Consider the following 23,646-nt stretch of genomic DNA (forward strand, 5'->3'; position numbering starts at 1 on the left):
TTTACTTATTTTAGTCTGCAGAATATGCTGCAGAAGTTTCCGGACTACAATTCGGACCACCCTGTATAGGCTTGGTAAAAATTATCCAACAGAATAAGTAATAGTTATTTTTTATACAAGACGATAATGCAATTTTATCGTCGTGTATAAAACAATACTTTTTTTCCACAGCGAGTTAGGTACGTTTTAAAAAATATTCAGAAATTATTATTTCAAGGAATTTATTACGAGAAGAAAAAATATTGTGCTTGCTTGGCTTGGCGTTGGTTTCTATGTAATTGGACAAATAAATAAAGCTGTCACTTTAGTTGTCAGTTTTGAGTCAACATTTTTTAATTCTCTTTCGTGTCGATTGCTGATTGAATTGGAGTCAGAAATAGCTCAAAAAGAAATAAGTACATTACCAACAGATATTCAGGCTGAGGTGACAAACGCCATATCCAAACTACTTTCATTTAAATCCCGAATAACTTATGAAAAGGAATACAAAAATTTTCAAAAATTGAAGCAATTAAAAACACGCAAGAAGAAAATAAAGTTTTTAACCTATCCTCGCTGTTAAAATATCATTTAATCTACCCCTGCGGTTAAAGTACTATTTTATCTACTATTTTTGATAGATATAAGGCAATTTTAACAGTTGCTATGAAAAAAACAATATTAAATAAATTCAGGTGTATATTAACATAATTTATTTATTTTTAAATTAACTATTAATAACAACATTACAGGGCATTTCACTGTCTCAATTCCAAGAATAACTTATTATTAATGTCAATGTAATGATAAATAGTTTTTTTTATTTATATTTATATCGTCACGTCAGAAACAAATTAAAATTACATCGATCCAATGAGCTAATGAACGCGCGCTTATTTTGCAGATTATTTCATTGCCATTTAATAATAATTATGTCATTATAAGAAATTAGATCAAGAAGGTTAAAACAGATCCCTCTAATTACTTTAAATACTGGGTGTGTCTTAAATAAGTGCAAATATTTTCAGGGCTGGTAGATCTCGATAAAAGAATCATATTTTCTCTTTGCCGTTTTTCAAAAAAGTCCAAAATAACCGAGATATTCAAGTTTAAATTAAAAAAAAATGATTTACTTTAAAAAAATAACTCGTAATTAAGTTATTATTATTATTAAAATTAATAACTCGTAAAGTAAAATAACTTATTTTGGAATTACTTGAAAAACGGTAAAGAGAAAATATGTTGCTTAAATCGAGATCTACCAGCCCTGCAAATATTTGCACTTGTTTAAGACTCACTCTGTATATAATCTCCAATACAATCTACAATATATGAAAAAAGCTTTACATTAATGTTGCATGGTTTATAAAAGTAATCCTAAAAAATGTGTTGTATACAGGTAATGATAACGTTTAAGTTTTTTTCAAATTTCGATCTCCATTTTTCAGTATAAATTCAAATTTTTTTCTAGATATGTAAATTTTGACCCAAGACTCTCTTTTGCCGACCCTGTATACAATACATAAAAACACCCATTAATTATTTTTTCTAATCGGCCCACGTCACAAACTGTCTAACCGAAGACATACTAATTGCAGTTGCAGACAAGTGTTGTTATTGAACTGAAAAACAACATTATTAATAAATAATTTTGGACCTGTTGCGTAAATGCGAGCGTGTACTTGACCGTCATCGGTGTCATTTAGGTAGGCAATGATAAAATATTCCTTAGCGAGCGACCAACAGCTAGTTAATTGACGTTAATGACATTTCAATCCTTCGTTTGCTGAACCTGAGGCTTCATTGACATAGAAAGCTGCCATTAATAACGTATTTATAAGGGCAAGTTGTTTATTAATTGGTTTAATATACGTAAATTGTTGTAACATTCAATAAAATGCATTATAGTTACCTCAGAGACATAATATAAATATCGTTGACTGGTATTGATAAAAGAATATCTGAAAGTTATAGAAGATAATATTGAAAATTAATCAATAAAATGTGTCAGCTCAGGAGCTTGGAATAGCCACAAAAGGAAAATTCCACTCTTCCAACTCCCAGTGGATGACATACCAAGAATGCAGGGTGCAATGATTTAAATCAACTTGATTTAAATCAAAGGATTTTTTTTAATTTTAATTATGGATTTAAATAAAAAAAATCAGGCTCAACTTTCGTTTAGCTGAAATCTGTAATTACCACCATTATCCCTCCCGTATATACGCCCCTGATGTTAATACTGTTCTTTACTTTAATAGCTCAATTTTTCTATGTTATATCCATATATTATTCAAATTTTAAAACATGTATGTTGTTTAGATAAAATGAGTTCAAAAACAGCCCTAAAAGTGATAACTTAACGACTAAAAAAATACTGATATCTAGCTAACTTAAAAAAAGTAATTTGATCTTTTAAAATATCCTAAATCAGTTGAAAATCATCTAGTTAATCGAAAATGATAAAAAGGTCTGGAAATTTATCAACTCAAAACGACAGAGAGCAGTAAATTATAAATAAAATGGAATTAATCTTTAAAATGCAGGACAACCTCGTTTACGTTATCAATTAATGTTAAAAGTACCAAGAGAATTATTTAAAAGAATTATAGTTTTTATTTACCCCTTTTTAATCACACATGCTTGTCAAAGATTCAATAAATCATAAAATTTTATCAAGAATGCCCTTATTATAATAATAAAATACTGATTATACATTTGAAAAGTTTTTTTTGGATGCTTCTTTACAACAGGGGCGGATCGTGAGTTTGTGGGGCCCTGGGCGGAAACTACTTAGGGGCCTACCTAAGTACTCAACTAATAGCCATGTCAAAAGCTCTCTCTTCCAGGCAGCCTTTGGGTGAGAGAGAAACCGAAATAGTGATATTATAATAAGAACAAAAAAAACAATAAAACAATTTTATTTATTTATTATGAATTAGTAAAAGAAATTGATAGGTTGCAGTCACAGAAATTGACAGTTATTTTGTCATCACATTGCAAGTCTTTTGTTAGATCACAATTTATAGAAAGAAGTGATAAATTATTTAGTCAATGGTTTGACATTGTTGTCCTATATTTATTTTTTACATAGGACATCTTGGAGAAGGAGCGTTCTGCTTCACAGCTAATGATTGGCAGTGTTTAAAAAATCTTTAAAATGGTATAGCAGTTAGGGAACACGTCAATAAGTTTATTTTCATACATGAGCATAAAATGTCACTGCAAGAGGTGTACTCTGGCTTAGATTGGAGTAAGTACGATTTTAATTGAATGCACTCATTCACTAAATGCTCGTCTACGTCATCGGGATAGTAATCAATAATATGACGAGCAATTTCCAAATCTATGTTTTCGATATTTTTGTCTTGCAAATCCATTAAAAATTTGAATTTTTTGCTAGAAGTCTCATATAGACTTGGCTCCTTTTATTTAAATCCATAATCAGCTTATCCAACGCAACGTTTAACGTGTCTCTTTTAAATCTTTCTGCGCCGGCGCCATATACTGAGAATTCACCTGTAGACTTATCTGAACATTTTGGAGTAATGCGTCTCTTGTTTATGTCATTGTAGTCTATTCCCACACTAGTACTTAATTTTTTAGCTTTCTCTTCGTATTCCTTTAGCTTTTGATCTGATTGGTGTCGTATGTTGTTCTAAAAGTCTTTTAATGACACAATTAACTTGTTGCCTTACAAATGTCTAAACCAGGGCTCTGTATTTTTTTATTAACTAAATGAAATCTCTCCAAAACTTCTTCCCAAAAGATAATCAAAATTGCAGCCTCAAGTTTCGCCATTTTATTGAATAAATTTCGTGCCTCTTTCCGGAAATCAACTTTCTCAATCTCATTTTCGGTGAAACTTTCGAAAATTTTCATAATGTCATCATAATTATTTTTTAAGGCTTTGACAGCATCATAGTGGCAAGACCATCTGGTCTGGCTTAAACTTTTTAACGTGAATTTTAATTTTATTTCACGATTCAACAGTTCCCACCTATGGGTCTGTTGTTTTTAGCGGGGTCTGGGGGCCTCTTGTAACCTCGGTTCCCTGGGCTGCAGCCCAAACAGCCCTTAGGTAGATCCGGCCCTGCTTTACTTTAAGTTACATATTTTATATATAAATACCTATATTATACTTTATATTATAAACACGTGTTTTATTAAATTTATTAATATTTACTAACGGCTTTGTGAATTTACAAAAAAGTAATTGTAAATTCGTTATAATAAAATGTTTCAATTTGTTGTTAGCCCGTAGTAATATTACAGGAAGTTTGTGATTTAAAAAAAGATAAATTTACAATGAATAAGTAAATTTACTATGAGATACACATTTTTAAATAAATTCACTAAGAATATTGGTGAATATAAAGCTATATTATAATATATTTACATACATGCCACAAATTAGCCATACAGCGATTTTACAAACGAGTTGGAAAACTAAAGAACGCATTGTAAATTTACTACAATAATCTGTGGCAAGAAATAACCCTCAATATTGTTATTAAATTCACAAATTAATTTTCCCAGTGTATGTCAATTTTTAGTAAACGATGCCTAGAGATTGACCTCACCAAAATTATCATCGCTTCTTATTCCCCAGCCGCCTTTGACGCCTTTTTTTCGATCATACGGTACGTTTTTCCTCTTGTCAAAACGATCCGGGAAAATACTGTATATATCAAATAACAATATAGTAAAATAATATAGAGAATTTTTTAAAAAACACTTACGTTCCATGTTAGTTAAATTGAAAACACTAGAATATTCAATATTACTAAAAATTAAAATTTTTAACAATCTTATTTTTAATTACTAAACAAAATTAGAAATCACTAAAGCCTTCAGATCATCACCCAAAAGATCACTACGTGTAAATGACTTGTCGCTGTATTATTGACAGTATTTTATGAAACTACACTGACAGACCGACCGAATATTAAGGTGTAATTATATTCAAATTAAGGAAAAACTTGTTATGACGTTTTTTTTGAATAATTTGTAGATATACATGTAGCTGCATATATGTATAAATTCGGTAAATACAAGCTAATTATGCATAATTGCTTTTTTAAACAGAAATATATATTCTGGGATGTAGATGTAAAAATAAAGGTTTTGTAATAAACCAAAAAAAGTTAATTCTCTATTGTTTTAGGCCAGTTACTGAAAGAACTCAAATTTTTATATTAAATTATATTTTTTATGTATACAGGTCTAATTTTATGATTTCCAGTTAATTTTAATCTTTAATTTAAACTAGATAATATTTTTATTCTTAATTCTTATAGATTATAATTTTGATGAAAATTTCTATCAACAGAAATTACAAACTGTGGAAAATTTAATATTTGGATAATCCAGTCTCCAATACAGGGTGCTACAAATTCGAGGTACGAATATTGGTATCTGGATACCTGTAATAGATACGAACATGGTTAAATTGGGGCAAAGTTGCGCTTTAGGATGTTCATCAAGATGCCATCAAAAACGTTTTAAAAGTTGCAAGGATTGCTGAGTTTTTTGGAAAAAACGGATTTTTTTGAAAATCAATTTTATTTCTCTCTTTTGTTACTTTTTAGAAAATCAAAAAACTAATTACACATTCTCAGAGCCACTTTATTAGGGCTATTTGATAGTATTTTTAGATTTTAAAATTAGCTAATAATTTGTGATATACAGAGATATAAGAAATCGTTTTTTTCCCAAAAAACTCAGCAATCTTTGAAGTTTCTAAAAAATTTTGATGGCATCTTGATGAACATCCCAATAGGAGCAACTTTGCCCCAGTTTAATCATCTTCGTATCTATTACGGTTTCCGAGATACCAGTGCTCGTACCTCGAATTTGTAGCACCCTGTATATAATAAAAATAAAAGAAAAAAAGACGGAAATATTTGATTATATAATATTTATTTATGGTAATTCCTTCAGTTCTAAAACAGGTAGTTTTTGTAATATTCCATCAATAATAGCAGTTTCCTGTTTTTAACTAAACAATATTTTAATTGAATAATTTCAAAATAGGTTTGTTTGAAGTAGATAAACATAATTTTGATACAAATAAACTAATAGTACCTATGTATAGAAAAATATATATAAATATTTGCCGATATATTTTATTTTTATATTATTAATTAAAATAAATTAAAATAATAGATGTATCCTAAGACCTTGTTTATTTTGAAAATAATTTGACACAATTCAAGTTCTTTTATTTAGGACATATTATCTCTAAATAAAATATATTTATTTTATATATTTAGAAATATCAGGATCACTAGTTCATCGTTGCTGATTCCTCCCGTATTGATGAAGCCGGAAGGCAGAAACACTGAGTGTCTACGGGTAGTCATGTTTTAGTCATGTGTGTGTGTGTGTGTGTTTGTCTCATGGCTAATCTTACTGTAGACTTGCCCAATAAATTCTTTTTTCTCTTTTATTATAGTCTCCACGATAACATCTTTTGTTTAGAAATATACATACATACTGCCATTACTCGCTGACGAGTATTCGACATACATCAGAAGATGGTCACGCAAGGCGCTTTCTTTCATGAGCTTTTCTGTGACTGAAAAGCCCGATACGTGATGTTATCTGCCTACCGCACTCCGGACATTCAAAAATCTCATTACTTTGTTGCCTCTTTACTTTTTGGTTGTAGCTGTTAACTGAGTTTACAATTCTTCTCCATTGAGTTTTATTGTGAGCTGCTTCTTCCCACTCATTCTGCATGTTAATCCCCTTTTCAAGTTTTCGTGGAAAATGTCCTTGTACCTTTTCAGTTGTCCACCCAGCCTCCTCTGACTGTCTACAAGCTCACCGTACAGCAAAGATTTTGGTATGCGGTTTTCTTGCATTCTGCATACGTGAGCAGCCCATCTTAAGCAGGATTTTTTAACCATGACTTCAATATTCTCGCAGTTAGCTGTTTCGAGGACCGACACGTTTGAGACATGATGAAACCACAAAGTAACTGCTAATGTTTATCAGGAATATGTTTGTCAAGTGCTACCTCACAAGCTCAACCTGTATTAAGGAAGTCTGTGCTGCAGACTCAGCGATAAAGATCCTGTAACATAGGGGCACATAATATGTCACTGTGAGGCTCTGGACTCTCCCCCACAGCAAGCGACGGTAGGGACATAGAAAAGAGACAAACACACACACACACACACACAATAGACCTACAGGTCGCAGTGTTTCCCGCTCAGAACGGCTCATTATTGAACAAAAAACATCTTATACTGACGGAACTATAAACTGCAATTCCAAAAAAAATCCTATTAAATATTTTATTCATAATTCAGCATAGTCTACTACTTTAAAACACATCCTAGAAAACCATTAATATAAAAAATTACATTACTAGATTATTACTCCTGTTACATATGCATTTAATAATTATACATTGGAAAAGCATAACTGTTTGCGTGCTTAAATTTCTGCGATATTATTTTTATATACATACTCTTACGTCAAATTAGTTGATTTACGTGGCATTTCTTAAAAAGCATAAGTTTTAAACTTTGGACCTTCATAACCACGTTTTTATGTTTTATGACTAATTTGAAGATTCATTTTCCTCTAATTATTATGCACCTTAATAATATTAATTTTAATATCCGTTAAAAAATACCACTGAGTTAACAGATTCCTAGGTATTAATTTTTAACACAAAATCAGTTCGTTTTTATACATAAAATACGATACGATGAAAAAAAAACGGCATCCAGGTTTGTTTAGAAATGGCAATTGTAAAACTTGAAAAATAAGTTCGTCATAATAATGCTTTAATTTATTCACTATTCTAATAAACAATATGCATGCCTTCGGAAACTCTCTATTTATTTATCTAGTAATGCTAAAACACTCTATTTGAAAGTCAATTAGAGAAAATAGTATGATTCATTGGCAAGCGATGTAAATATTTGTGTTTAGTTAAAAATAAGGATGGAATAATTATTTTTGTTAACATGTAAGTACGATTTATTTATTCTTGGTTTACTGAATTGAACTGATCGATATTTCAGACTAATAATAATATCAATTAGCGTTAAATTATTAAAGAAAAGAAATAAAATAGTTTAGTGAAATTTTGGCACGTTACAATAGTTGCAAGTAGTTTGACTGTCAGCCAACGGGGTCGTTTGACCACAGGAAGAAAACCTCTTGTGACGTCCTGCCTTCGAGTTGGTCTTGAGAGTTTGAGGTTTCCATAATGTCTTCTCGATTGACGATGCGGCGTTGGGGTAGTGAGCTACCCCAATTAGCTTATTCAATTGGGATGCAAATATGTTTAGCGGCAGAATTGCGTCCGGGGGAAGCCCCTATACTATTTCAGGTGACACTAGCTAGTTGTTGAAGATTATTAACCAATAGATCCGAATAAAATTTGAATTAGATGGAATGGGATATATTGAATAGAATATCAGTGATGTCAGTGGCTAGGGAGCGGAGTACCCCCGGGTGAGTCTTACTATTTAACTATCAATTTTATCCAGATCAGTAAATGTTTGTTTTGTTATTTTCATGTATAATGAGAGAGTGCTTGCCAATGACCAACTAAATGGATATTTGAGGTGAATTTGCATTGTGAGACCCGGTCGAGTAAGCCACAAAAATAGTGATTTTACACAATGGATGTATTTATATTGAATTTTTTTTATCATTGCTCACAGCTGAACATCTGGCGAGAAGGACTGACAGCAGATGGATCACAAAAATTACAGCATGGTACCCACGAGGAATTAAGAGACCTAGAAGAAGATCGAACTTGAGATGTGACCATGATATTAGAAAATTAGAAGGGATAGCTATTGGGCTCGCATAGCCAACAATAGACAACAATAGGTCCAATTACAAAGATATTTTCTAAATATAACCAGAAAGGTTTAAATAAGCTGGAAATGATGATGATAATACTGGTATTCATTACTTAATTTTTGCAATTATTTCTTTTTGAAAAAAAGATACCCTGTGTAGAAGTTAATCAATTATTCATTCGGATAATTCAAACATTTTCCCAATAAATTAAAAAGAAATATTCCTTCAAATGTCACCGCTTTCAAGTTCGTAGAGCAAAAAAAAACGAGTTTAACTCATTTAATTAATGATTTGTATAAATAAACCAGAAAAAATAATTAAAGTAAGACATTAATAAGTGTTTTTCGCGAGGATGAACACACGAACACATCCTTGTCCTACTAATTGATGACTTTGATATATATGAAAACAATTTTTTTAAATCTATATTAAAGAGAAACAGGTGTGATCCCAAATACTGTGTGTTCAAATAAAATATTTTTTTTTGAAATATAGTATTATATAGCATAATATAGCATACGTAGCTTTACTATACAGACTCATCTTAAATAATAATAATAAATATTTTCAGTGCTGGTAGATCTCGTTAAAAGAATCATATAAGTCCAAAATAACTGAGTTAAGTTAGAAAATTTAAAAAGAAATTGATTTATTTTAAAAAAAATTGAGAGCGACCGAATTTGTTATGTATTTGCATCCCTTTTAGTGCCCTAACCATGGGGTAAAATCAGAGATTAAGGAATTATACGGTGAGAAAATCTAGGGTTCTAAAAAGTTTTCTAAAATATACAGGAAAATTTATAAGAAAATGCATGATTTTCAACACATTTTTTAGCGGAAAAGACTTCATATATTTGATACCAATTAAACTTTTATATAGTAACGTAACGGAGGGCGCGATTTTTAAATTCATTGTAGCCAACCATAGACATATTCGGCGCCGGGCTGACTAACGGGAATTTTAATTTTCCGCTGGATATTCAGGCGGTAGCTCTGCGGTAAAAAATGTCAAGTTGCAATATTTATTTATTTATTTGCTGACATTTTCATTCGTTTTGACACTTTAGTTTTGCATTACGAGTTTTTGGTTTAAATAAATAGTGTTGTGATACTTTAAGCTTAACAATGTTTACTAGCACACCATGCAATCAAATATTGTTCTTTTTAGAACATTTTTTACTGCGAAGTGTAAAAGAAAGCTTAATAGCCGTAAAAATCTCATCGCAACTTTATTAGAATATTTTGAACGGGAAAGCGGTAGTAATGACTCTTTATGCCCCTAAGTGCTGTTAAGGAGGTGAGTTTTGTTCATGTAAATAATAACTGTTTATATATTTATAATATTTTTTTTTTTGTTTCCTAAAATATTTCGATTAAAAGAAAATCTGTAAAAGTGGACAACGCTGTGCCGGTCAAGTTTAATCACGTGACTAAAAGTTTATTTGATATGAACTATAAACGTGTTGGGGTCTAAAAATATGCTACCCCTAAACATATTTGCACTTATTTATGACTCCCCTGTATATTTCTGGTCAGTAACAACTTTGCTATTGCAAATTAAATTTTGAAAGCAGCAAACTAACGTGCATACACAAAACAAGACACCATATAATCGAAAAAAAAAAAATCGTCAAAGCCGGTTGGGGAATGACAGTCGATGAAATTTTGACGAGATCCATCTCTAGATGCCATTTACTAAAAATTGGCATAAAACTACTACTGTAACATATAAAATATACCGGGTTGGGCAAGACATGTATTAATTTTTAATGAAAATATTATAATTAAGAAACATTTTGGTACAAGGTCTAGCAAAATATTAAAATAAACATATTACTATAGACTCACCGATCTCAGATGAAGGCATCTTGAACTGATTTTTAGAACAAACTTTGTGCAATAACCACGTACAGACGCGACTTCTTTATTTTTCTTGTTTACGCGATGGTCAAGCGGAAAGCAATAATTGATTGACTCAAAGCTACCTGTTGGTAGAATCAAGTATAAATGAATGACCACGACCGACTAACTATTAACTAAAACTGTTACTTGTTGCTTTAGACGGTCTTGCGCATTATTTTACCGGTATACGATCTTCATTAGGACACCCGCGACAGAAGAAAATTGGTGGAAAAGTATTATTCAAATTAGGTAATAATGTAACCCAAGGTTACGAACGATGGCTTATTAAATATTATTGTTATTTCGGAAGTTTGTCCCTGGCGTCACGTAGCATGCGGTACATCAAAAACAAATACGTACTAATGACATCGAATTACTAAACAAATTAGTCATTAAATATCGTGTCATTTTCGTAAAATTATTAAATATACATTAACTGGTACAGGGTGTCCCAAATACGAGGGTAGTGATAAGCAAACGCAAGACCGAGGCAAAAACTATTTTGTTCTTGGTTATAGAGGGTAGAGGTAGATAATTTAGAATGTAGAATGGGTTTGAGAAGTGGATTAATCACCGCGACCTTACAGATCTATTGTGTGTTCCCCTTTCTTTAGTTATTCTTCTTATCACGCCCTCTCCTGCCGAAGGTTGGCGATCCAAATGGCAATTGTGGCTCTGGGAACTGCAGCCCGGAAGATTTCCGCAGACAAGCGTTCAAACCATCTCCTTAAATCTTTTAGCCATGAGTTTTGGCGTCTTCCTACTTATCTTTTTCCTTGCACTTTGCCCTCTATTATGAGGCCCAGTATTTCGTATCTATCACCTCTCATCACATGACCCAGGTATTGCATTTCTCTTTTCTTGATGGTGTTCAGTATCTCTTTTTGTTTCCGCATGTGCTGGAGTACTTCATCGTTGGTGACCCTTCGTGCCCATGAGATTCGCAGCATCCGTCTGTACACATACATTTCGAAGGCTTCTATTCTCTTTTCGGTCTGTGAATTTAATGTCCAGCTCTCACATCCATAGAGTAACACAGAGAAGAACTGAGTTCTACACTGAGGTCTCGTCTTGTAAAAAATGATTTCATACTCATGAAGATTTTCCTCGCTTGCACAATTCTTGAAAATATTTCTCTTTTCGGGTCGCACTGACTATTGATGTTAGCTCCTAAATACTTTATTGAGTCCACTTGTTCGATTGTTTGTCTCTTGACACGCAGGTGTGCATTTATTGGAGTCTTAGAAAAGAGTTTAGTTAGTTTGGTCTTAGAGACATTGAGATGCAGTCCAAACATCTCACTATTACAGTGGACTACGGAATATATGATGCTTTGCAGTTCTTGTATATCGTTGCTTATTATAACCGTATCATCAGCATATCTGATATTGTTTATTGGGATTCCATTGAACTTGATTCCGCACTGGATTCGATCCAGTGCCTCTCTAAATATAGTCTCCTAGTACAGGTTAAACAGGAGCGGAGACAAGACGCAACCCTGTCTTTAGTTATAACGAGTTGTAACTCATCATACAGTCTCAGGGCTTTAACAAATGTCAGTATCTGAGACGGCTCCACAGAGGCCAGCTCTCCATCCTTGACATAAGCCGGACATGCCACGAACGGTCGTCCGTCGTCTCGGCGCACTCAGTGATAAGGTGTTCTTGTGTTTACCCATTTCCCCACAGAATCTGCATTCGCCGTTTTTTCTCAGCTTCAGCCTACTGAGGTGTTCGTTAAGGAGACAGTGTCCTGTTTGAAACCCCGTGACAATCCGAAGATTGTTTTTACTTAAATCAAGGAAAATCTTTGATTTTTCTCGGTCGTAAGTTCTGAGGAACTTTTTCGAGTGTCTTAGATCACTAGAAGCCTCCCATTCCAGATTACGGATGGAGTCTTTCAGGTTATTCAGTTCCGCTTTTAGTTGGTTTCCATTTGGAAAGCACAACGGTTCTGGTTCAGTTAGTGGAGTGTTCGCTCCTTTTCTAGCTAGATCATTTGCTTTTTCATTGCCTTCTATCCCTTGGTGAACGGGCACCCAGAGTAGGAAGACTTTATTTTCTTTACCTAATTTGTTTAGCTTGTCTAGGCATTCTTTGACAAACTTCGAATTAATGATTACTGAGTTGATCACATTTAGTGCTGCTCGACTCTCGGATAAGATGGTTATTTCCTGTTTTCGATAGTTCCTATCTAAGATAAATTGTACGCATCTTTCGATAGCCTATATTTCTGCCTGAAATAAGTGCCCATTGATTCGGAGTACTTAATTTTCGGCCTAAATACTCCTATCCCTGTCCCTGCTTTCGTTTTGGAAGCATCAGTATACCACGTTATGGTATATGGTCTTTTACATGCCGAGCAAACGTTTGTCCCTTCCAATCCTTTTTTTTTGCTCAATACTACAGTGAGGTGTTTCTCAAAGTTGGAAATTCTTGGTATGTCATCCAGTGAGAGTTGGAGAAGTGGAATTTTCTTTTTGATGGTGTTTCAAGCCCCTGACCTGAAAATTCTCCCAGTACTGTTTCCGTCAATGACCATTCTAATCATTGTTGCATTGACATAACTACCGACGACAATGTGCCTTAGTGGTGTTAGATCTAGGATGACTTCCATTGCTGCTTTTGGCATATTCTCGTGGCACCTGTGGTGCAGATGCATGCCAGTCTCTGTACTTTGTACAGATTTTGGCCTTGCTACTTTTGTGTACCAAGCAACTGTTTCATAGGTAATCATGGGTCTTACTGTTATGGTATACATCCAGCGCAAAATGTTAGGTTGTAGTACCCCATTTATTTCCTGCCAGTCTTCTGCATATCATGAGAGCCTTTGTGGCTTTGCTGGTAATGTTCTTAATATGTTTGTTCAAGAGAAGTTTCCTGTCCAGGGTTATTCCCAGATATTTGACTTGCTTGGCAGTATTTCCTTTTCATCTAAATGGGGAGGGTAGAGGTAAGGATAATTATCTTCGTGTATTGGAGTGGTCATCAAACATAGAACATTTCAGATGGCGCTGCTGTAGTAAAAGTTCTACATTGGAAAGAAGCGCCCAAAAAATTTAAAACAGGAAATAATTAAAAAGACTTTTTTTTAAAAAGAAAATTTTTTTGACTAACTTCACTTTATTTATAACTGCGAAGTTCAGTTCAATTCCTTATTGCTTATTAGCGCTACTGTGGTTATTTAGTGAACCCTTATTTTCCCCTTTTAGAGGGGACTTATTCAAATACCTATAAGAGATGATTATCCTGACTTCTACACTCCATAGTTTTGGTCTTGCAGGGCTCAGTTTTGGACATGGTCTTGCTGCAAGAATCTTGCATGTCTAGCACTTTTATAATAGATTTTTAGTGTTGTCCTGTTTCAAATATAGTAAGAATTTTCGCAAAGTTATTGTTGCCTACAAAAAGTAGCTACAAATTTGCAAAACCAAACAATATACTCTTATTATTGCATTTACAACAAAACTTATACAACCGATTATACTTCTTAATTAAAGTAAACTGTACCGGGTGGCTCGAATTCGACCCTCATTATTGGGATTTCGCAAACCGTAAGAGATACAGGATCGGTTAAATGGAGGCAAAATTCCGAATACTTCCGAATATATTCGAAAAAAAACCGGAATTTTCAATTTTGTTTTCTATTGTTTCCTGGCTTTATTTGTTAAGGTAACTTAAAATGAAAATCACATTTTCATGGCTACTTTTGCTGCTCTATAACTCTGTTGAATAATATATTACTAACTCTGACGTTTCGGCTTCTGGCGACCATCATCAACTTAATTTTTATAAATACGGACCTGATTTTTTTTTCAATTTAATTAAATCCTTTCATCACTTTTAAAACACTATATATAGTGACTTTGATATTTGTCGACGTTTCGTACAGAAAATTCCATCACCAGAATATTTTTCGGTTTCCAAAATCCCAATGATGAGCGTCGAATTCGAGCCACCCTGTACAGCTGAGATAAAAGTATTTCACAAATATTTTAATTTTCTGAAGTAAAACTTCTTTACGGGCGATGGAAGTAAAAAAACGCGACATGACCTTGACCATGCCTTGACACACCAGCTAGCGAGAAAAAATTAGTAAGGATCCCGCAAACACCAAAAAACATTTGATTTAAAACTAAGAAAAGCATTATAATAAACTTGATGCTGTACCTTGGTACTAGTATTCTGTGGTTGTATGCTAGGAAGTAAATTTTCATGCATATTTTCATCGATAAGTTGTGAATATCGGTCTTTTTTTTCGATGAGGAAGGAAAAAATCTTCCATAAGACACCCATAGCTGGGTAGTGCCGGATTCCTACCGGCTAAAAAACCCTCCTCGTTCAAGTAAGCACACCACGCCGGAACCGCTTACGCATTATTTTGACGTGGGGGCTGCCTACGCCATGTGGCGTTGTTCCTCTTCTTTTTTACTTAGTATATTATTTACACATTTGTTTACTGTTTCCCATAATAATTCACCTCCCTCAAGGCTTCTCATCAAGTTCGTTTCGGTGAAATCCAGTCCACTCTCCTTCTTAAAATGATTTCTCTCATCCTTCCATCTGGGACAATAGAATACATGTTCAGCGTCGTCTATTTCACCACAAAATAAACATGATTCAGAGTTTGCTCGCCGCATCTTGTAGAGATATTTTCGGAAGCAGCCGTGTCCAGACAGATTTTTTCGATGTTTCCATTTTTCGATGTTGGGTATAAGTCTCCAGGTCCATCTTCCGTACTTTCCTTTATCCCACTGATCCTGCCATTTCTCCATCACAGTTTTCCTGGCTATTTGTTTCAGCTCTCCCTTGTATTTATCCGCTCGTTCATAAGCTAATAAGTTGATAGGAGGAATGCCCGCAATGACACCAACTGCCTCAGTAGATACAGTTCTGTAAGCGCTACAAACTCTAATACATAATTTGCGCTGCAGAGCTGTTATCTTTCGCTTAGTTTTTATTTTGTCCATTGCTTTATACCATACCGGAGCTGCATATAACAATTGTGAATGTATTACGAAAAAGAATTCTACGCTTTGATGACCTAGGGCCCCCTATGTTCGGCATTATATAGTTTTGATAATGCAGCTAGAGTTTTTTCCGCTTTAGTGATTGTTTGGGTAACATGTTCACAGAATGTTGTTTTACTATCTAACCAGACTCCGAGGTATTTTACAGCATTCTTAGGTACGATCAATGTTCCCTCAACATCGAAAAGAATTGGCGCCAGTTTTCGTTTGGTGGTTAGAATCTTAGATGTTAGAATTACCACTGAATTAACTCTGAATAACGGTCTAGGTAAAGCATTTAGCTCGTTTGCTAGCTCAGAATTAGAATTATAAGAACTAAGCAACTCGCATTTTCAATGGAGGATATCGTCATATTTATTTCAAACGAGAATATTCGTATAATTTAACAATATTACTGTAAACTACTATAAATACGAAGCTAGGTTCATCATTTTTTCTCTTCTTAAATAAATTTAAGCATTAACATTATTAGGATTTTGCATAAAAGTGTGAATTTTGGGTGGTTTTTCACAAAATTTGCAGGCTATTCAGGGAACAGAAAATCTACATATTACAGAAATAAATTTAAAATTTATATTAAAACAGTATTTTATGTTACTTTTTCAAACATGTCCTTCACATCCTTTAATTTAATAGCTGTTATAGTCCAGTCATCTTAGTCGAAATAGGGTAGGAATCTCGGAATTCAAGATAACCAGCTGTAAACTCGTATAAACCTTTACTTTAACATCCTAAAGTATGTCTCAAAACCTACATATGATAACGTGTGCGCGACTTATAGATAACTGAGGTCAAAAGTCAAAAAATCGATTTTCTGCGCATTTTTTGCAAATATCTCGTTTTCTTTCACATTTACGCTATTTGTATTCATTATAAATATTGTAGAGGATAAAATTCTCTACAACTTTTGTTTCAAAATTTTTTTTGTACCTCAAACCGTTTTTGAGATAGAGGGCGGTGAGCGCTCATTCTTTCATTATGTATGGTATCATTCAAGTTCAACCTGTAGTCCCGGTGAAAAACACGCCGTATAAAGTCCGTTAATTATTGAAAAATATAAAATTATAAATAATTTACATTTTTTCATAAAAGATCATATTGAGTAGGATAACTTTTTTCATAAATTAAGTATATCTTCATTAACACTTACCTCTTTGAACAATTAGAAAATTATTAACGTACTCTATCTCATCGGGCGTACTCTATCTCATCGAGAAGAAATTTTCTTAAAAAAAGTTGGAAAAGGAAATGTAAAAACTGAAATATAGGTACTCTTCCAAAAGTTTTGATAAATATCCTCTTTGTACAATTAGAAAATTATTAACAGAAATACTTTAATTACATTTTAATTATAGTTAGATTTATACTAATTACATTTTAAGTAAATAAAAAGACAAGAAATACATTTTTAATTTATATGTCTAGTAAAAAATACGATTTCATATATTTCTCATGGTTGAAATTAAAAAAATTGAATAAAAATAAAAAGAACTCCATGTTCTTATTTTTAGTTTTCTTCTTCTTCTTAATCATCGCCGTCTGGTTGTTGTGGAATTTCAAGACAAGCTTGCCCATTACACTGGCCACAAGCTAAAGAGCAGGGCAACCCTGATTTCCTGCATCCGCATTGCGAACCACAACCATTCTTACAGTCGCAGAATATTGTGTTTAGCTAATTTTTTGGAGCTGGACTTAGAATAGTAGTGGTAGGTTCCAGAAATTCATAACGCATTATCCAACCCCAGTCCCTGGGGTTCTTTCTAAATCATGCCCTATCCAAGTCTGAACTTGGTAGTAAACACAATTGAAATGTTGGTGAGCTGCTGCACCTGCTGCTGTAAGATGGAAGGTTTGATAATTGCACAGGTTTATTCAGTTTGGTTGATTTGATCTATTGTGTATAACGAAGATGATCGATGCTGTTCTCAGATTTTGGAGTATTATAGATTGCTAACAAAATTCGCACTCCATTCTCAAATAACCTTTGAACCGGACAGTTTTCGTCTTCAAATGTTGCAGCAAGTTGATCCAAATCCGGAAATTTTTCAAGTGTTCTTACAAAAGTTTTTTTTCTTTTTTGAAGAGCGCAGAAGCCGTGTTATGTCACAGCCACTCACTGCGTGCAGAAACAAAATGTGTTTTTTTAAACGAGGATATTTATCAAAACTTTTGGAAGAGTATATTTCATTTTTTACATTTCCTTTTCCAACTTTTTTTAAGAAAATTTCTTCTCGATGAGATAGAGTACGCCCGATGAGATAAGAGTACGTTAATAATTTTCTAATTGTACAAAGAGGTAAGTGTTATTAAATGAAGATATATTTAATTTATGAAAAAAATTATTATATTCAATACGATCTTTTATGAAAAAATGTAAATTATTTATAATTACATACTTTTCAATAATTAGCTGACTTTATACGGCATGTTTTTGACCGAGACTACAGGTTGAACTTGAATGATACCGTACATAATGAAAGACTGCGCGCTCACCGCCCTCTATCTCAGAAACGGTTTGAGGTACAAAAAAACTTTTGAAACAAAAATTGTAGAGAATTTTGTCCTCTACAATATTTATAAAAATACAAATAGCGTAAATGTGAAAGGGAACGAGATATTTGCAAAAAATGCGCAAAAAATCGATTTTTTGACCTTTGACCTCAGTTATCTACAAGTAGCGCACACGCTATCATATGTAAATTTTGAGACATGTTTTAGGATGTTAAAATAAAGGTTTTTACGAGTTTACAGCCGGTTATCTCGAATTCTGAGGTGGAACCCCTAAGATGACTGGACTAAGTAAGAAGCTTCACATCAAATATGCGCACATAGTGCACACACATTTTTTTTTAATAATGGTATTAAATTTAGCGTTATTTTTCTAGAGTATATAATTTTGCCAAACTATTAACTGACCCGTATCACGCTCAACAATCTTGCGTATATGTCGATAATAATACCTTTTTGTATATTCTACTTCATTATACCATTTTTTTTACTCAAAATAGACAAAATTTTAACATTTAACTGCTTATTAATTCAAGGTTAAAACAACTATTTTTAATCTATCAATTTTTGTTTATTTATTTAACCATTTTATGTAGTTGCTAGTTGTTTCCTCTTAATGGAATATAAATGAGGTAAAAATTGAAATATTCCTATATTAAAAACCCATTCTTTATTGTACACATTTTGGATAATTACTATGAATTTCGCTAATTTGGGATTCTATGAAAAAAGTATTAAATTTCGAAAATAAAAATACCTATGACAATTTTCCACTATTTTCAATAAAATCTTTTTAATTATAAAATATTATTTGTTTACAGATTACAGATAATTTAGGTAGTTATTTGTACTGTAATTGTTTTTAGTAATGACAGGGACGTGTTAAAACATATGTAAATAAAACAATTAGAAAATTGCAACAAAATATAAATACATAAATCACAAAAATCATAAAATAGATAACTAGTAACAAAACAGTTGTTTTCAAAATTAGCCACATGAAAAAAATAATAATAATAACTGTTGATCTTTGAATTTATGAAAATATCCTTGTTACTCGTGTAAGTAATTATGTAGTTGAATTAAAGACTAAAAATAACGTTTCTGAGCAATACAGATTTATTTGTGCTTCTGTAACATTTTAAAACAGCAAAAAATATGACGTTAATTAAAATCCTATCGATAACAATCTATCAAAGAATTAACATTTTTTTTTCAAAAAATGTCAAGAATAAAAAAGTTTTTCCTCTTGAAAAGACAATCCGGGCATATACAGGGTGGCGCCTCTCATACGCCGCGGAGGCTTCAAGAACGGGAGTTTATATCGAAATGAAATTTTCGGAGCATATGGAGGTTCATTCTGAACACTTTTTAAAAATATAGAGAGTTCTACAGGGTGTCCCCAAAAAAAGTTACATATCAAAGTTGTATTTTTTGTAATGGAACACCCTATATATTAATTGATTTTCGGATTCTGGGTGAAAAATAAAGGTGAGTTTTATAAGAGAAGTATATGACTAAAATGTAAGGTTTTTGGCATATTTAATATTTTCTAGAAATAAAGAACAATTTTTAAATTACAATAAAAGCTACTTAATGGAATTTACCCGGTATAGCATAATATGTAGTTAAATTAACTATTGTACTTTAAATCAAATTAAAACTTAATCCAAAAAGTTATACAGGGTGAGACAAAATTAATATTGAACATTGGTCAAATTTAAAAGCATGTTACTCTTTCATTTTAAATGGAACACCCAGTATATTATTCCAATATTCAATGGAGAATCCATGTCTCTTCAAAATACTATTAATGTTGTCAGCCCTCAAATAAAGATTTTTCTTGATATTTTTCATTTAGATGATTTGATCTGAGTAGATCTTTATTATTTGATAAAATCTAGGTGGCTGTGATAGGTCTGATGTTACTTCAACATAGCTGTCTAATTAGTCCAACATTAACAACTAGTTATCATTTTATGTCAGTAAAAACAACAAAATTTCTCAGAAATTTGCCGAAAATGCAAACTTATCCTACATCAGAGAGAATTGATATGATTTTATTAGTTGGTGAATGCAGTGTGCATTCACCAATTAATAGAATACTTAAATGCTCCTGATTTTATCTAGTCTGGATTTTTTATGAGGATATGTTAAAGTTAAAGACAGCGTTTACAAAACTCGACCAACTATTGTCGACAATATGAGAGAAATGATTGTAGCTGCTTTTCGAAGTAGAACTCCACATATGCCTTTTAAAATAAAAAGATCTTTTGAAAAGACAACCATTTTATGCAGTTAACAGGAATAGAAGCATTTTATTTTTTTCCTAGAATCCGAAAATCAATTAATATATAGGGTGTTCCATTAGAAAAAAACACAACTTTGATGTGTAACTTTTTTTGGGGACACCCTGTCTAATTCTATATATTTTTATAAAATGGCTTTCAGTTAACCTACATATGCTGCAAAATAAAAACACTAAATTACCACAATACACCAAAACACTTTTACTTTTACACTGGACGCGCGTTTCGCTAACCATGTTAGCAATATCAGCAGATGATTATAAACTGTTATACATATGCTGCCAAAATTTCATTTCGATATAAACTACGGTTCTCGTTGGAGCTTCCGCGGCGTATGAGAGGCGCCACCCTGTATATTAATATGTCACAGTATATTATATTACATATATTGTCGTAAATCTCGTGTTACTTTTTGTTTACATCAAATTCATTACGTTTTTGTCTAATTACTAGAATTAATAGCCCAATCATAATACTTAGTTGTTATAAAAAAGTGAGTCTAGATAAATTTATCGCCACAATTAAAAGAAATGATCAAATTATTAAAAAAATATTGAATTTTAATTAGGTGCTAAATTTCAAAAACGAATAAGTAAAAATAAATAGAGTTAATTACAGTTAAATAATATTACAAAATAATAATAAACCCTCATTATAATTCTAAAACGTTTTTTAGTGATAATTCTTCAATAAAATTAGTGATTTTGCAATCCAGATAACCTAGACTTTACATTGAGGCCAAATAAAATGTGCTTTGAATAATTAAACCTATTTTGAATTTTGTACCATTGCACCTATAAGGTCTTATATGTTTTTTTTTTATTTAGCAAACCTTTTTTCTTTTTAGCATCATTTATATTTATCTCTGTCGCATACGTTAAAATACAGACCACGTAGATGAAGTACTAGGGAAAATAGAATTTCATAAAAATATTTTTTTTTGTTACAAAAATTCTTTTTAATCTTCAAGTACTTAGACTATCTCTATACTTCATATTTATTTTTGTCAAAAATATGAAGAAGAATCAATATTTTAAGATTTTTTATCAATCGCTTTGCTTAAGAATATAAAAGTACTTTGATCGTATCTCGTGATATGTTAGAAAATCTATGTCAGTAAATTTTATAACCAATATTTCCCATTTTTTACTTATTGGTAAATTTTATCATTGTTTTTCAAAATTCAACATTTTTTAATTTATTTATTTAAATCCTTGTTGTCTATTAAAATTAATTGCAATTATTTTTTTAATACTTTTAGTAAAAATAGTAACATTTAGTGAGATAAATATCGTAATTATATTAATAATGGCATTAAATAAAAGCATGACTAGGAAGCAATTTATTACAGTAAACGTTAAATTTTAAAATTGTCTAACTTTGAACTAATCAATTTACATTTTTTTTGTATTTTGTTTTAAATAAGTTAATAATTATTTTAAATATAGGTATCACAAGTAATATTTTAGAGATTTTGAATACGTATATTTACATATTTTTATCGTATAATGGTGTATAATATAATTAAAGAGTCCATTTCACTAGTCCGAAAAAGTATCAAAATAAGCGTTCGGCCTTTAACGTTTTATGTAAAACTGGCTAGGTATTTTTACACAAATGAAGAAGGAAATTAAAGATAAAGGATTATACTATATCCGTATTGTAGCACATTTTTAGACAATTTCTTTATTTTTAAGATTTTGGTGGTCAAACATCAACAAAATATTCCTTATGTTTGGACTAAATTTTCTCGAAAATAAAGGTTAAAGATGTGGCGAGGAGAGAAGTGATAGAAATAACTTTTTAAGCTTTTTTAAAAAAAAATTAACCTTTTAATTTTAATTTGTTTTGTGATTGTATTTTATATTTTTGACCTCTATATGACTATTGATTGTAATTATTTTAGCTTTCTGTCTTTATGTCGCCCCCCCCCCTGCTTTTTTGAAGCAAATTAAATTTAAATAAACATCTTAAAAGATTGTGAGTTTTTTGTCCCCTTACCCCTCTTCAGAGGATTTACTTTAAAATAGTAAAAAAAATAGTTAAATAAACATCTTAAAAGATTGTGAGTTTTTTTCCCCTTACCCCTCTTCAGAGGTTTTACTTTAAAATAGTAAAAAAAATAGTTAAATAAACATCTTAAAAGATTGTGAGTTTTTTGTCCCCTTACCTCTCTTTAGAGGTTTTTCTTTAAAATAAGAATAAGTTTGTAAAAATCTGAAAATTTTTGGATCAAGGAATGTTTGCCTGGTTTTTTTATTAACATAAAATATGACAAAATTCAAACTTGTTTCAAAATGTGATAGCTGTTGATTCTACTTTTTAAATGAACTTCGAATCATCAAAAAATATTAAATTTAAGACAAGTTATTAAACAATTTGTCCTACCAATCATCCGGAGCGTTAAGACTTGGAGAGAAAATTCAGAGATCTTCGAGGCCCGGAATATCTCGAAAACTACTAATTCTACCTAAAAAATGATAAAAACCTTTTTTGTGGGCAATTACAAAAGCATTTCATTAATTTTTTATTCCAAGAAGAATTTTGTAAACTGCATATTTTGGTAGATATTTGCGAAAAACTGATTTTTTGGGCCATTTGGGGTCATTTTTTCAGCCAAAGCGGGGTTACAATTTTTTACCTTAAAGCTACCCCCCAAAATGTACACAATTCGCCTGAAGAGTCCCTGTCGACGAATTAAATGGTTTCAACTAGGGTTCAGAACCGGGAAATCCCGGTACCGAAAGTACCGGGTTCTTTCGAGACATCAAAGAAACGGAATTCGAAATTATTAATTGCCGGTTCTTTCGGTACTTTCGGGACTCGATAATAATAATTAAAAACCATAGATTTGTTCTTACCTACTTCTGAAGTTTTTTCGAAATTTCTATAATGTTTATTAGCAATAATTATTGAAGTCTAAATATGTTATTTTATTATTTAGTATAATATTGCTATATAAATGTATTAGTTGTTATATTTGTTATGAACACATATATAAAATCTTCTCGGACTCATTTTTTTATAATAATCTTTATGGTTTATTTCTGGCAAGGATGTATTTTTAATGAAAAATATTTTCTA

The 23,646-nt window shown here is 31.8% G+C and overlaps 1 protein-coding gene across 5 annotated transcripts in view; it reads right to left on the minus strand.

Moving 5' to 3' along the window:
- Positions 1-23,646, minus strand: part of LOC115879650 (alpha-tocopherol transfer protein-like) — a 60,828-nt gene that overhangs the window by 13,657 nt on the left and 23,525 nt on the right. Inside the window, exon 1 of one of the 5 annotated variants that reach the window (XM_030896552.1) lies at positions 10,663-10,851. The exons of 3 other annotated variants lie outside the window; for them this stretch is intronic. In XM_030896552.1, coding sequence (XP_030752412.1) covers positions 10,663-10,681 — 19 coding nt within the window. In that variant the 5' untranslated portion in view covers positions 10,682-10,851. Of the gene's footprint in view, positions 1-4,721; positions 4,903-10,662; positions 10,852-23,646 lie in introns of those variants that run through there. One more of the 5 variants, XM_030896554.1, reaches the window with a different exon arrangement.

The sequence above is a fragment of the Sitophilus oryzae genome, unplaced genomic scaffold (genome assembly GCF_002938485.1).
Source record: "Sitophilus oryzae breed Bouriz unplaced genomic scaffold, Soryzae_2.0 scaffold_1583_pilon_pilon, whole genome shotgun sequence".
Taxonomy (NCBI): Eukaryota; Metazoa; Arthropoda; class Insecta; order Coleoptera; family Curculionidae; genus Sitophilus; species Sitophilus oryzae.